A 16,347-nucleotide genomic window follows, 5' to 3' on the forward strand; every position below is an offset into this window, starting at 1 on the left:
CCAGCCACAGGGGGCGCCGCCTCCTCACACACCCGCAGCCCCCTCACTCCCGATCCGCAGCCCCCTGCTACCTCAGCCTTGCCTCCCCCCAGGGATGCTGGTGCCCCTCACTCCCAATCCGCAGCCCCTCTGCACTCACCAGCTCCTGCACAAATTGGTCATATTCCCTCCTGGTGGCTTCTACTGCTCTCCTGTTTAACTCCTGTCTCATCACTGCAAACGCCTCAGCCATCTGTGTGGGGAGAGGGAACGGGGTTGGGGGTGCGGATGGGATGGTCCCATCTCTGAACTGGGAGCCCCCCCACAGTCACCACCTTCCCCACATTCGTACAGGACCTGCTCCTCGCTATCACCTCCGAACTGGTCCCCAACCCCCCACATTTCAATAGAGCCAGAGGGCAGCACCTCGACCCCACAGCCATGACCACGTTGCTGCCACCCCAGTGGAGGGGCTGTTTCTCTGGCAGGGCTTCCTGCAGGTCCCCTTATCTCTTGGGTGCTAGGAGTCCTCAATCAGGACATTTGGTGGAGCTGTTGTGGTGCCCCCTTCTGGGCTAGTGTGATTGGCCAATGTCCGGAGGACTGGGGTTGGGGTCAATAGAACCAGCTCCCGCCCCTCCCCTGAAATCCAGGCTGGAAAGAGAGAGGCGGAGGGAGGGGTGACCTGGTACCTTCATGGGTGAGGAGAAGTCGTAGCGTTGGGTCTTCCAATATCGGGAGACGCCCTGCAGGGAATAACGCCTGGGGGAACTGGGATCAGGGACAGTTCAGCCCCTTTCCCCCGCTGAGCCCCTTCCCGCTCCCTGCAGCCCAGCGCCCCCTACTGAGCACCCTGCCCCGCTCCCTGCAGAATGGCACCCCGTATTGAATCCCTGTCCCCGCCTTGCGGCCCATTTTGCTGTCTCCCATCCAGCCCCCCCCTTTAACAGCCCCCACTCTCCCACCTTGATCCTGGCAGCCAGCTGAGCCCCCGTTAGCACCTGCCCGGCTTGGACGTGTGTCCCTGCTGAGTGCACCACACTGGTGACGTACTCACACAGGCACTGCCGGAAATCCTCGTCCATGTCTGCAGAGGGGAAAAGGACCCAGGCATCCGGGAGGGATCCAGGTGTCCAGGGTAGGACACACGTTAAATGCGATTGGGTGGGCTAGTTTATGCCACAGGAAATGAGATTCCATCTCTGGGCAACAGCTGCTTAACGCCCCCCACCCCACTGCCTGGGGGAAAATGGGGGAGAGGCATGAGGGGGCAAGGAGAGGCTGCAGTGGGGAGACAGCAGTCTCCACTGGGTGGTGCCAGGGGACCCATGAAGACCCAAAAGGGGGACACCAGCAGCGTTCCATTAGCAGACCAGGACCCCAGCAGTGACCCCCCCCATGTCCCTCTCCCCTCCCACACAGATGCTGTGACCCAGCAACTGCCCCTGTGCAGTGGGCAGTAGAGTCAATTCTAAGTCAAGGGGGGTGAGCTGGGCACTGGGATTTTGGGGTGGGGGAAGTGCAAGAGGGGAAGAAAGGGGCAGCAGAGGAGAGAGGGTGGGGATGGGGGCAGGGGAGAGGGTGGGGGCAGTGCAGGAGGGGGTGGGCACTGGAGGAGCAGAGCAGGGGGTGAGAGGGGAGAAGATGAGGGTCTCTTACCATCTGGTGTCCCTGCCCTGCTCCTGGTGAACTGAGTGCCAGGGTGGGGCAATAGAGAGCACCGGGTGCCGCTCGCCCTCAGGGCTTCCAACACCAGGGGCTGCTCAGCAGAGACCTCCAGCTCCTGCGGGAGTCAAAGCAACATTTGTGGCCGTCAGCAGGGAATCAGACCCGCTGTGGAAACGTTCAGCTCCGCCCCAAAGTTTGCTGTTTCCATGAACACACGTGGTATCTGATCATTACCTGTGTGATTTCTCCAAGATACTCCTGCCCCGCGTCCGCGCCGTAGGCTCCAGAGAGCTGCCAATCTCGCAGCAACAGGTCCAGGCGCGGCAACAGAGAGCACAGGAGAAGGGTCACACTGGGGCTGGGGGCACAGAGAGGAGACCAGAGCTGGAGGCTGTTGTCCAACCCAGCCACGGACACTGAGACCTTGGGCATGACGTGGGCGTGGAGGGAGAACAATGGACTGGCTGTTTCTTTGGGGTTTGTCCAGCATCTGGCACAATGGGGTCTGGGTCTAGGACGGGGGCTCTGAGGTGCTCTGGCAATAGAGACAGTAAATAGGAATAGTAAGAATCAGGTGGGATAACAGGACTGGCGGGGGGTGGAACAAGCATTATATCCTCATATGGGGGGTCAGAGCCGGCTTTAGGAAGTGCGGGGCCCGATTCGAACAGTTTTGACGGGGCCCCAGCAGGGATGACTGAAAATAAAAAAAAACATGTAAAAAAACATGTGGGGCTTGTTCTCACCGGGCGGCACTCGTAGTCTTCGGCGGTTTGTCCTTCACTCGCTCCGGGTCTTTGGTGGCACTGAAGGACCTGCTGCCGAAGTGCTGCCGAAGACCCAGAGCGAGTGAAAGACCTGCCGCTGAAGTGCCGCCGAAGACCCGGAGAGCTGCCGGGTGAGTAAAAATTAAAAAGGAGCCTCTAGCCAGGGAAGGGATTCTCGGCCACTTGCCCCCACCCTGGTGGCCCTGCCACTGGGCGCGGGGCCCTCTTAGGTGCGGGGCCCGATTCGGGGCAGGGAATTGGTGGAATTGGCCTAAAGCCGGCCCTGCCAGCCAGGGGGCTTTGGGCTCCATTCCCTGAGCTCACCACCCCTCCCATCACCTCTGGCCCCCGCTGCCTCCCTAGTGCCCCATTGCCCCTGGCTCCCGCTGCCTCCGTACCCACCTCCCCATCCAGGGCTCAATTTGTCCCCAGGATTGTCAGGGCTGAGAAAATCTGCTGTGAAAAGTGATATTTGTGTGTTTGCTAATATCACTTTTCACAGCAGACTTAGGTCTTGGCTACACTTGCAGCTGTACAGCGCTGTGAGGTAAACCTGTCTTTGTACAGCTGAGTAGGGAAAAGCGCTGCAGTCTGTCCACACTGACAGCTGCCAGCGCAGTGGCATGGCCACACTTGCCACATTTGCAGCTGTGTTGGGAGCGGTGCATTATGGGCAGCTATCCCAGCATTCATGTGGCTGCAACGTGCTTTTCAAAACGGGGGGGGGGGGGGGGGGGGGGAGGTGACAGGGAGTGTCGGGGGAGAGAGAGTGCTTTTTGGAGCATGTCAGATGTCTATTTTGCAAGTTCCAAACTCCCAGCCCCCTGCTCATTCATTTACTCACTCAAAGCAAGCTGCAAATTGTTTGCTTTTCTCTGTGGTAGGAGCTTTGAAACCTAGGGTTACCATACGTCCGGATTTTCCCGGACATGTCCGGCTTTTTGGGCCTCAAATCCCCGTCTGGGGGGAAATCCCAAAAAAGCCGGACATGTCCGGGAAAATAGGGAGGGAGGGCCCGGCAGTGCGGGGCCGGGGGCCGGCGCAGTGCTCGGCAGGTGCTGGGGCCGGGTGCACGGGGCCAGCGCGGTGCTGGGCCGGGGGCGCAGGCACTTGGCCAGGGGCCGGCGCGGTGCTCGGCCGGGGGCATGGGCACTTGGCCGGGGCTGGCGCGGTGCTCGGCTGGGGGCCAGGCCGGGGTCACGGGCACTTGGCTGGGGGTGCGGGCACTTGGCCGGGGGCCGGGACTGGGGTCGGCGCGGTGCTCGGCCGGAGCCGGGGCCGGGGGCACGGGCACTTGGCTGGAGGCTGGGGCCCCAGGGCCCGAGCCGGGCGGGAGACGCTGGGGCCAGAGCCTCTTGGCCTGGGCTGGCCGGCCGCCGAAGGGAGCCGCTCGGCCAGGGGGGCCAGACTGAGCCGCGCCGCACCCCGCCCCAGCCTACCTGCTGCCTCCCTGTTTCAGGCTTCCCGCGAACATTTGATTCACGGGAAGCAGGGGAGGGGGAGGAGCAGGGGGCGGAGCGTTCAGGGGAGGGGGCAGAGTTGGGGCGGGGCTGGGGGGCAGGGAAGGGGCGGAGTTGGGGCGGGACCGGGGTCCCATGGAGTGTCCTCCTTTTTAAAAATTAAAATATGGTAATCCTATGAAACCGGCACTTCCACATTCCTGCAGCCGGTCACAACAATGGAGAGGATTGGCCACTTGACAAGGTGATTAGTACAGCGCTGCAAGCATTTACACACCCATGAGTCGGAGCCACTCTGGCCTTGGCTACACTCGCGGATTCACAGCGCTGCCACGGCTGCGAGAGCTCTCTCGCAGCACTGCAAGTACTCCACCTCTCCGAGGGGAATAGCTTGCAGCGCTGTGAGCGAGCGTGCAGCGCTGCAGGTGCTGATTATACTGGCGCTTTACAGCGCTACACTCGGGGGGGGTGTTTTTTCACACCCCTGAGCGCAGCAAGTGCAGCGCTGTGAATTGCCAGTGTAGCCAAGGCCTCTGCTGCAGCTGTTATTCCTCTCGGGGAGGTGGAGTACCTGCAGCGGTCTACCCAGGAAGATACAGCGCTGTAAGTGCCCTGCCAGTGTGGACGGGGAGTGAGTTACAGTGCTGGGAGAGTCTTTACAGCGCTGTAACTTGCAAGTGTAGCCAAGGCCAAAGTAGCTAGCAAGTCTAAAAAAAAAAAAAAAAAAAAAGGCAACCAAAAAAGCAAAAGAAACAATAAGAAAAAAGACAAGAACATGCAAAGCACCTTAATTGTATTTCTATTCCATTTAGGTCCAGTAAACAATAAAGACAACTGTATATTATTTTTATTATTGAGTCTGCAAAAAAAAAATCCTACATAAATAAATTACAATGATTTGGACATTTATATGTGCATATTCATTTGTGTTTCCTAAAGCTAATTAAGTATGTTAGGAAAAATTGTCAGAGCGGCCACCAGCAAGAGCTGGTGGCCGTACTCTGAGGCCATCCAAAAATGTGTTTTGAGAACCCCTAGACTAGAGCCTTTAATGAACAGAAAAAGCCTAATCAGACTGTTCCTCATTGGCTGTGGCTCTCTCATCAGATTACATAGGCTAAACGGGATCAGAGTTGGATGGAAGACCTTTAAATGAAAACCTGCATACAGCAGGAAGTGCTGAAGCATCACAGGGCACGCTTTTCCAAGTCAGTACTGTGTTAGTGCCCCAACTACCGTGCTGCCATCTTTCAGATAAAACCAAGGCCCTTATTGCTTGGCTGTTACACCGAGAAAGCATTTTTGTTAGAGTAGAGGGTATTGAGGATCTGTCCAGGGCAATGGGGCTAACAGATGTAATTGCATTCTTTTGACCTAAAATTCCCATGTGGTTTCTTTTATATCAGATTCTTTATCTGATGTCTTGATCTGTTTCGATCTGAACACTGCTGTGTAGTGTTAAATAGCTGCTACATTCCACATCAGTGGTAGATGAAGTGTAGTGCTGGCATATAGTATATGGAGCCCACACTTCCAAGACACTGAGTGCCCTCAGTAGGGCTCTGTGATTCCATCCCTCAGCTCATTTAAGTTATTCCCCCATACCCCCAAGCCTGGTTACTATTCAAAACAAAACACAGCATTTTACACAACTCCATACAAAAGGTGCACCAATGTTTGGAATGGAGCATGTAATTAAGCAAAGGAAAACAGAAGCTGAATATCTGCAAAAAAGTTGTGAGTGGCAAGAGCTGTTAGGGTGTGGTAGCCCTGATGTTGGGGGTCATTTAAAACTCTCTCTCTCTCTCTGAGTCAATCAATATCAACACACATTACAAATTCAAAAACTGTTTATTTAGCATTACTAGCTTAAAATACAAATGTTAACACTTAAATGCACAATAATATACTGTTTTTATGTAAAATAAAGGCCATGCAAAACTGCCTTCTTTAAAAAAAAAATACAATATCTACTTAAAGTACTTAAACACTTCAAGATAACTAGGGAGAAACATACTGCAAGTTGTTTTTAGTGTTCTTTGTTAAATTGTACAGACTTTACAAGGGAATTTGGTGCTGGCGAAAGATGCTAGATTAGCAGCACTGGAGACTTATCTCCACTTAATCCACAGACCAAATACACCGTAGGTGCAAGCTTCCGACCATCACCTCCTGTTACTCATCTGGGAGATGCCACCTGTGTGGGTGAGCAGCAGGTCAGTCTCCATGGCTATTTGAACCTTTGGCCTCTCTATTAAAACATCACAAAAAACCACTACAATTGGCTGGGAACAAATATGCCACTGGGAAATAGTCTGCAACCCTAAATTCACATGGGTCCACCAGATGACATATTTTGGTTACTATCAGCCCTGTCTCAATTTGAACCAAGTGGTAAACGTCATAGTGGTGTTTTTTTTACAACAAAGTGTAGGTAAATAAAGCTATAAAGCAAACAGGTCTGGAGATGAAAACCCTTCCTCAGAAGAATGCGACTTCAATTATTACTTTGGCAGGATCAGACCCAATCTTTGGCAGAGCTCATGAAGAACCACCAGCCTCCCTCCATTACTGAAATATTATCAAGCATTTTCCTCCCGTATATGACAGAAAGAGCTTTTCATATTGTACCAAAGATTTATTGCAAAAGACAGCATCTTGAATATCTTCAGAGGGACAGCCATCAAACTTTAAAATATTAAATCCTCTTTTGCTAGAAATTCTGTTCTGGTCAGAGATTTTCATTGATTAAGAATAGTGAAGGGGGGGGGAGGAATAAAAGAATAAACAGCCCCAACCTGAATGATTGGGTGACAAAAAGTTTGGCTAAAAGCTAGGTCTCAGTTTCTTGCAGGGGAGACTGTTCTGGCAGGCAATGACCTGTCTCCCTTGCCCTGTAATGATCTGTGTCTGAAGATACAAAGGCAGCATGGTCCATTAACCAACTCAACTGCAATATCAGGAAACAGAAATCCTGACCTTCTGCCTAGGGAGCAGTTCAACGGCATAGCCAGCAGAACTGATAAGGAGGTTTGATATTCTATCCAATAGAGGGCAGTGGTGCGCACACACACACACCCGCTAGTTGATCCCCTGGCTAAAGGAGCACTTGCCTTTGCTCACCCAGCAAAGAAAAGTAACTACACATGAGCAGATCTTTGCACAGACCCAAATGTGATTTTTTTTAAAGACACCAGGTGCCAATACCTACTGTGGAACTGAGGTGGGAAAGGGATGAGGAAAACCCTAAATCAATGCATCTAAAGTCATGCTGCACCATAACCAAATGAAGTCACAAAAACATTTGTAGAGCAGGCACAAATATCACTCAATGTTTTAGTTTCTGATCATTAATAAGCAAAATTATCCCAAACACAAACACTGGTATTCTGCCCCTGGTTCACAGGACTTAGGGATATAAAGACCAAAAAAATCATTAGAAAAACACTGGATGCTTGAAGATAACACTGTGGGTCACACTCCAAGATAACTATTTAGCTCACACACTAGCTATGAAGCCAGATAGCGTGAAAACTATGTAATGGGATAGGCAAAATAAAAATATTAAAATAAAGCTTTTAGAAGTGTTACTAACACTACTTAGTCTTATTAAAACGAGAAGAATCTTAAAAATCAAACAGACTTAAATCAATTATACTATTCCAATTTCAGCTCCAACAGCAAAACTGGCTTGATTACTTATTTTCTCTTTCAATCGTTTTTACTTCTTGGTTCTCAGGCACCAGCAAAGTGCTGGTGTCTTTGGGTTTCCAATAGTGACAGGGAAGGCTTAACCTTCCAAATACAGCTGCTTTTGATGGACTTTAAAAAGTCTCAAAAATATTTCTCTCCATATTAACTTCTATAAACACTTTCTGCATCCCCAACCCCAACCAAAAAACCCCAGGACAAAACAGAAATTGGAGTCTGCACTAGTTAGCAGTGTCCCCTTTAACTCATGAATGCAGTAGATATGATACAGGGAAAGGGGTGGGGATTTCAGCCAAAGAATGCTATAAAGAAACCGAAATGCAGCAGTGAATAAGAGATAAAAATGTTGTTCACAGTTCAAAGTCACGCCATTTGGGATTTTCAAAGGCACAAAGGGCGGTCAGGCAGCTGAAGCATTGGAAGTTGGGGGCGTGACTCCCTTTGTGCCTTTGGAAATTTCTCCTGCACATTGTGAAGAACAAGGCTGAATGCTTCAACCAGCCAAGAAGTGCACCAGTAGCCACAAGCCGGAGATGCTCATTGCTCTCACAGTATGGTTCATTAATGGTACATGTAATTTAAAACATTGTTTAAAAATTCTTTGGCTGGTAGCAGGGGTCTGCGCAACGTGTTCTGCTCTGAAACAAAGTTCTTAGTAAGAGGATAAAAGGAAAGAGTAGGAAAATGATAAATACTATCTCTGCATTATTTGCCACCAGCTTTTTACACAGTCCCCAGACTATTTGCTCTCCTTGTCCATGTATCTTTATCTCCCAGAAGCCCAACTGCCTTTTTAACAGCAATTTGTGGCCTAGCAGCCTTTCTCTCAACTCATCTTCATTTATTGAAGCTTGATTCATCACTGAGTTAGTCCACTTCTGAGCGGGTGAAACTCCACTGAGATCAGCAGCGACATAAAACCAGAGGGACACACTGGTGAATCTCTCTTCATCCCAAATGCCTCTCTTTATGCCCCTCCCTCTCTGCCCCATCCCTACAGAGTGCACAATTATCTTTGTCCGTCCTCCACTGATTTTCTCCTCCCCTTCCACGTTGTATGCGTGTGTTCCAGTGATGAGGCCCCACTTTTGGGAGGAGGGTCTCAGCTACAATATCATCAGAAAAATCCAGCCAAAATGTGGCTCTGGACAATGAGTGTCCTCAGCCATACCCCAAGAACTGTGACCATGTACCACATACAACACTTTGCACAACAACGCACTGTACTGAGGTTAACAACAGAAGCCTTTGGGAGGTAGAGAAGTATTATTATCCCCATTTTACAGAAGGGGAGACTGAGGTTAATTGACTTGGCCAAGGCCACACAGTATATCAGTGCTAGAGCTAGATTAGAATTTGGGAGTTCTGGTCTCCTGACCTTTGGTTCAGTCCAGAATTTGCTGCCTCTCTGGGAGTTTTAATTCCAAGCTCACATTCAGAGAGGGAAATATATAAGTTTGTGGGGTCTCTGCAAGTCTGACTGATGGGTTTAGCAGGGTTTGGTTTGGGGTTTTTTTTTGTGCCTATGAAAGTGACAGGTGGTGCGCACCCAAGTATCACCATGCCCCTACCCCTCACTGCATCCCCTTATCCTCCATAAATACTACGGCACCTAAAATACACTTGTAGATATGCTAATTCTATAATATGCAATGAGATGGACATTGACCCACAGATCCCTGCACCCCCCACCTCTGTCAAGAATTTCTTGGGGGAGGGGCAGTTGGTACCACAGACTTGCGTAAATAATTACTGGTTATTGAGTCACACCTGCCCTCATGCTTGATACAACCATATGATCCAGAATCCTTTGGTGGCCTTTTATGTTTCTTCTCTTTAGCCAACCTATACTATAATGCATTACTGGATATACTGTATAAGAATCTGATCCTAGTTTTGAAGGCTGGGAGTCCTATATCCATAAATCTGAGCCCATTCAAATCAGATAGACTGAGACTGGGGTAAAACACCATCGGGGACCGAGTAAGGTGAAATAGGCCCATGGACCAGCCAAAACAATGGGGCCCCAAATCTGCTTGAGGCCAGGCCAGTGAGTAGTGCGAGAGGTACAAACCTTCAGGTACTCTTCAGAGCAAAGGGCCCAGTTCAGACACTCTGTTCAATCCAGTCTTAATTCACCACTGATTACTCTGGGGTTCAGAAGGAATGTGAGGGTGACATAAGAAGCCATTTTCTAAAAGCTAACAGGCAATAGATGCTCCTTACCTCTAACCTAAGCAAACATTCAGCTGCTGGTGATAAATCGTAACGGATTACTCAAAGAAGGCTTACCAGTAAAAAACACACCACTCCATCCACTACTCCAGATTGGTAGGGAATAAAAACAGCCACCTGAACAGAAGCAGGGCGATGACCATTTTGTGTATGCAAGTCTGGTCACACACACCCCACCCCACCCAATCTGCATCCCAGATTCAAAATATAGAGTTCCTGACATTTTACAGCTGTGCTGCAATATTCCTCAGGGGAACATACACTGTCTGAGGCCCCAGAGGTGAAAATGAGGTCTTGGGAAGATCTGTGTCTCTCCTAGATCCCACACTCATCCACCCACCCAGCATGCAATGATTCCAGAAAGGAAGGAGAGAAAACATTGTCACTTATTTGGCTATTTTCCTGGATGGGAGAGAGGTCACCAAGCACCACGATAGTGTCAAAATGGGCTTGGTGTCACTCCATGCCTTGCCTTGCCTTCCCCAGTTCACAGTTCCCCACTCCTCTGGCTCTCCAGCCACTCCCTCCTTATCTCCGCAATCTCCTGACCATACCAGTTGTGTAGCTTGGAGAAACAGGCTGTCTCCGGAGACACGGGGCTTTCCTGCCCAGCCAAAGAGAGGCCAGTGGTGAGTGCTCCACCTCCACTGCCAGCTGCCAAGCGCCGGCGAGGAGGCAGGGGCGGGGGTTTGGAACACCCCCCATCATGGTCAGAGCAGGAGGCCCCTGCAGGAATGTAACCACTGCCCCATGTGGAGTAACCGTTCTCCAAGATGGGAGGCTGTTCCTGGACAAGCGCCATAGCAGGATTGGACAAATGCCTTTTTCTGCCAGATGACGACTTCCTTGGAGATCTGTGGCAGGCAGCCAAGCTCTTACGGGCATCCTCCAGCTGCTTCTCCAGCTCTCTCACCACCAAACGCATGTAGTCAAAGCTGGCTCGCGAAAGTGCCTTCACCCATCCCTCCATGGCGGCCTGGCAGTCGGCCACCAGCACGTAGGCTTTGGCGCCAGCGTCATCAAAGCGGATGGCAAAGGCAAACTCCTCGGCAGCCTCGCACAGTTCCACGGTGCAGCCCTCCAGCACAACAAGCCCGAGAGGGTCCCGGCTCTCACGATCTTCAAAATAGAACAGCAGGTTGCCCTTGAGGATGAACCAGCGACGGTGGTAGGAAGTGGTGTGGTGGTGGTGGTGGTGATGGTGGTGCCGCTCGACACGCTTGTGGAGGAAGCCGGCATGGTCTGTCGGAGAGTCACATGTGGCATAATGCACCACACTTCGCTCATTCAGCTTCATCGTCCTGGCAGGGCAAAGACAGAGGTGGCAAGGGAGCCAGTTCAGTGCAAGGAACAACTCCTGCTTTGGAACAGACTATTAAGCCAGTTAGTGCAGTGTCCAATCTTCTCAAGTAGCAGCCATTGCTTAATATTGAAGAGGAAGGTGTAACCCCCCCGCCCCCACACTGCACCTTACAAAGCAGTTCTAGACCCTGGGAGAAACGTCATCCTGATTCCAGCAAATAATCATCATGATGTCTATTGTACAATGTTTAATACTAAGTGTCAGTGCAGATGTTGGGCCAGATCATCAACTAGCATAAAAGAAGCACAGCTCCTCTGAAGTCAGGGGAGCTGTGCCAGTTTACACCAGCTGAAGATCTGTGGCCTTTTATTCTGTTTTATTCAAACAAATGATTACTTCTTTACATTTTTGTGAATTTCACTATTTACTTCAATATCCTGCAGCAGTGAATTCCACAGATTAACCGTGTGTCACTTAAGAGGTATTTTCCCTTTATTCCTTTTACATCAGATATCTCTTAATGCCACCGAATGCTCTCTTACTCTAGTATTATGGGACTGGATAAACAGAAGGTGTCTTTCAAACTGAGCAATGTCTGTTACCTCCCCTCTGCAGCAAATGCTTTCCCTGCCCTCCCACTTGTCACCTACAAGACAAGCAGCAGCCCTCATTCCAGTCCCCTTCCTTCAATGCAGTAGCCTAGCTTGCCCAGTATGTGAACAGGATCTGGGATGGGGGCAAGGAGATACCATACCTTGGCAGCTATGATGGTCAGACTGCAGCTCACTGGCCTCTTCCCTGAACAGGCTCGGTCTTTGACAAGGGTCCACAGTGCTCCATCCTTCTGCTCCCCACGTCCAGTCAGAGGGAAGGTACCGAAGAGAGGGTCACAGAGACCAGGGCAGTTTGGAACTGAAACACAAGGTCACATCACTCAGATATATATTCCCCATCATAAAGTCAACAGAATGAACCTGAGCAGAGTTCACACTAATGGCAGGGCTGAGCACACGTTCAACAAGATTACCTGAACCACGCTGTCAGGACCTGCTGAGCTCAGACACTCAGCCACTGGGTGGAAAGGGAGTTCCAGTCTAGACAGAAACACTGAACTGGAGCCCAACCCAGCCTTGTGTGGCGCAATACTGCCGGTAGCTGATGGAAGAATGGATTTTAAACTGTTTTCCTTTGAAATATATATATGCAACTCAATTCTCAAGGCTGGAAATAGATTCTGTGGTTGATTCTGGATCCTGAACAGCTTTTTTTGTTTACAGAAGCATTTCCGTTTACCATCTGCAACCCTGTACTGTGCAATCCAACACACAGTATACACTGGATCATACATAACAATGTTATGATGCAGTCCTTTTACTTTTCCAGCCTGCTGGCACGTGTTCTCCAGCTAAAACTTAGGACAAAGAAATGCACAAAACAGGATGAACTGGATTATAAACCATGACTTTCACCTCCACCCAATCAGCATTCAGGATTCTCCTCCTCCTACATTCCTGCCCTGTCAATTAGACTATAAAATCCCCCCTACCGCCAAATATTCCAAAGTGTTCCTCCCTAGGCTGTGCTCTTCAGGCAGGGACACAGGGCCCAGTTCTCCTCTCACTTCGGTTGGAAGTGATTCCATTGACCAGTGTAAGTAAGAGGAGAATCAGGCCCTGGTTTTTCATGGATGTACGGACAGGACATAAATCGTGGGTGCCACTGGAATACATTAATACACAGTAAGTCTCCATTACCCTTGTGACGTTGTGCAGTCTATATGGTTTTATAAAAACTTGATAATAAGTCAATATAATGTAACTGAGATAGTTTTAGAGAAAATACGGTAATAAGTGAATGTAACGTAACTGGGATATGCCTCATGCAAAAGGTCTCTTGTAAGGTATCATTACAAAGCTTATAATCTACTGAGTATGATCATCTGATTTGTATAAATGTACCACTCTTGTATCTAAAACTAGAAATATAAAATGTAACTCTGAGGGCCTATTGTAATTGTGTAAAGTGTGGACCATTAATGATGGTTTGGAATCTTGATGACTCCCATTGTCTGCAGATGGCTGTATTTACCTGTGAGTCTTCCTGTATATGTGTGTGCTGGCAAGTGAGTAATGAAGTCTTGCAGTGACATGTGATCATGTCACCTGAACTGGAATCCATCTTTAACCTGGTGCTTTTCCAGTGAGGGGAGGGGGGTGGAAACCCAGAGAGACAAAGAGTTCCCGCCTTATGCAAAAGATATATAAAGGAGGGAAGAGAACAGAGAGAGGGAGGAGCCATCATGAAGAATCCCCTAGCTATCACCTGAGCTGCAACAAGAGCTGTACCAGGGGAAAGAATTGTGCCCAGGCCTGGAAGGTGTCCCGTCTGAGAAAAACTTACTGAAACATCTCTGAGGGTGAGATTATCTGTATTTAGTTTGATTAGACATAGATTTGCGCATTTTATTTTATTTTGCTTGGTGACTTACTTTGTCCTGTCTGTTACTACTTTGAACCACTTAAATCCTACTGTCTGTATTTAATAAAATCACTTTCTATTTAGTAATTCACTCAGAGTATGTATTAATACCTGGGGGAGCAAACAACTGTGCATATCTCTCTATCAGTGTTATAGAGGGCGAACAATTTATGAGTTTGCCCTGCATAAGCTTTATACAGGGTAAAACGGATTTATCTGGGTTTAGACCCCATTGGGAGTTGGGCATCTGAGTGCTAAAGACAAGCACACTACTGTGAGCTGTTTTCAGGTAAACTTGCAGCTTTGGGACAAGTGATTCAGACCCTGGGTCTGTGTTGGAGCCAGACGGGAGTGTCTGGCTCAGCAAGACAGGGTGCTGGAGTCCTGAGCTGGCAGGGAAAACAGAAGCAGGGGTAGTCTTGGCACATCGGGTGGCAGCTCCCAAGGGGGTTTCTGTGATCCAACCCGTCACAACCCTCCCGCAATATCCTGAAACCCTCCATGTCACTTCACTGTATATCTGAGAACTCTGGAAATAAACCCTGGGGATACCCCTTCACTGAATTCAGCATTTACTCCTGCTCTTGGATTTTGTACAAGGGACCTCTTTAGAGTATATCTCCACTCTTGCTCACAATACAGGCACCAGAATATTTCTGCATTTTCCTCAACCTCTGACCATTCACAAATCAACACCCTTAACTCTTCCAGGGTCCCCAGTCCCAACAGCAGAGAAGCATTTATACAGAAGGCTGAGCCATACAGGAAAAATCCCATATTGTGCAGGGATTTTGTTTTTATTTGTCTGCAAACGGCCTGGCACCTTTTTGCTGTTACATACACAAAAAGAACAATCATCTTGTTCGCATAAAGGATGTGGTTACCTCTGCGTGGCTGCTAGGAGCAGCAAATTTCCTAAGCCCATGATTCCAAATGCAACTGTGAAGACTCACAGAAAGGGAAGTTTTGCTGTTTCAATACTCTTTTCCCAGAGAAGTGAAAATCTAAAAGGGAGGGGGGGGGGGGGGAGGATTTCCATGCACAAAAGGGAAGATAAATGTACAATAAATGTACAGCAAAGTAAATACATTAGACCAGATTCTCAGCTGGTATAAACTTTCATAACTCCATTAAAGTCAATGGCGCTATGCCAGTTTATACCAGCTGAGGATCTGGCCTATTGGTTTTGTGCCTGTGTATTTATGTTAGTTGAGTTACACTGGTTTGATGCCAGTGAACGACAAAGAATCAGGTCCTCTGCTCTTAAAACAAGATTAATAATGAAAATAATCAACGATGGTGTACACATCATGTTGACGTCAAGGGCCTCAGAACTAGACTCTCTGGCTACAGGCTGGTGACCACCCACACAAAGCCGACAACTTTTAAAGATTCTAGAAAGAAAAATCAGAGCTTTGTTTGAAGCAGGCTGCAGACATGTGCTCAGAGCTCCAGCATAGAGCAAAGATACTGACAAGCTTTAAAAAGGGACAATGTTTCAGAGTATACTGAAGATGCCATGATTGGACTGCGATCTCTAAAAATTGGTCAAAATTCATCCACCATATAGTAAAACAATTCATGCATCAAACCTAATGTCTAAAAACCACACATTAAAAGATTGCAAAGTGCTCCCGTACTACCTTAATGGGGGCCACATAAGTACCCAAGATAAAAATAATGCATCCGAAGAATTGGCAGTAGCCCACGAAAGCTTCTGCTCTAATAAATTTGTTAGTCTCTAAGGTGCCACAAGTACTCCTGTTCTATTTGCGGATACAGACTAACACGGCTGCTACTCTGAAACCAAGATAGAAATATAGACCCTACAATCTTAATGACAGCCAATCCGCACATGCAACCCTGCTACCAGTTCTTGCAGCACAGCCCACAAAGTGACCAACAGCAAGCTAGTGCTCACTTCTGAGGACTCTACAATAAACAAGCTAGCGCACGCAGTCCCACTGTTCATAAACAGCCCCACAAATGACTGCCTTCATCCTATTGGAGAGACAAAGTGGGCGAGGTAATGTCTTTTACTGGACCCCCTTCTGTTGGTGAGAGAGATGTGCTTTTGAGCTTGCACCGAGAAGCTTGTCTCTCTCACCAACAGAAGTTGGTCCAATAAAAGACATTATCTGACCCACCTTGTCTCTCTAATACCCTGGACCGACACAACTACAACTACACAGCCTTCAGCCTAGTTGTTCTAAATGATCCTACGGTAACAAATTGTGACGCTGGCAGGCCAGGTGTCAGCTCTTGCCAAGGCTGCAGCCATTAGCTAAGAACTGACAAACTCATAGCTGGAGACCAGACCACTTCATTTATGTGTTAGGTCTGGTCTACACTACAAACTTCTGTCTGTATAACTATGTTGCTCAGGAGTGTGGAAAATTCACACCCCTGAGTGATGTAGTTATAATGACCTAATCCCCAGTGTAGACCGCGCTATGTTGATGGGACGGCTTCTTCCATTGCCATAGCTACCACCTCTCTGGGATGTGGAGTATCTACGCCAACAGGAGAAGCTCTCCCGTCAGCATAGATAGTGTCTTCAACAAGGGCTACAGTGGCACAGCTGCACCAGTGCAATGCTGTAACCGTAGACAAGTCTTTAGTGTTGCTCAAAATTAGGGTTACCATACGTCTGGATTTTCCCGGACATGTCCGGCTTTTGGGGGCTCAAATCCCCATCCGGGGGGAAATCCCCAAAAGCCGGGCATGTCCGGGAAAATCGGGAGGG

The 16,347-nt window shown here is 49.0% G+C and overlaps 2 protein-coding genes across 2 annotated transcripts in view; both read right to left on the reverse strand.

The window, feature by feature from the left end:
* Positions 1-16,347, reverse strand: part of LOC117886230 — a 46,169-nt gene that overhangs the window by 14,621 nt on the left and 15,201 nt on the right. The window contains exons 2-7 of the mRNA XM_034788287.1: positions 11,879-12,035; positions 1,882-1,969; positions 1,639-1,762; positions 945-1,066; positions 672-725; positions 72-232 (exon numbers count right to left, since the gene is read on the reverse strand). Of these exons, the coding sequence (XP_034644178.1) occupies positions 72-232; positions 672-725; positions 945-1,066; positions 1,639-1,762; positions 1,882-1,969; positions 11,879-12,035 (706 nt within the window). The remainder of the gene's footprint in view (positions 1-71; positions 233-671; positions 726-944; positions 1,067-1,638; positions 1,763-1,881; positions 1,970-11,878; positions 12,036-16,347) is intronic.
* On the reverse strand, positions 5,707-12,015 carry PHETA2 (PH domain containing endocytic trafficking adaptor 2). The gene is made up of 2 exons (XM_034775024.1): positions 11,878-12,015; positions 5,707-11,121 (listed from the first exon to the last, which is right to left on the reverse strand). Exon 2 carries the CDS (start codon positions 11,115-11,117, stop codon positions 10,308-10,310), a length of 810 nt encoding a protein of 269 aa, XP_034630915.1. The 5' UTR covers positions 11,118-11,121; positions 11,878-12,015; the 3' UTR covers positions 5,707-10,307.

This window comes from Trachemys scripta, chromosome 1 (assembly GCF_013100865.1).
Source record: "Trachemys scripta elegans isolate TJP31775 chromosome 1, CAS_Tse_1.0, whole genome shotgun sequence".
NCBI classification, from domain to species: domain Eukaryota; kingdom Metazoa; phylum Chordata; order Testudines; family Emydidae; genus Trachemys; species Trachemys scripta.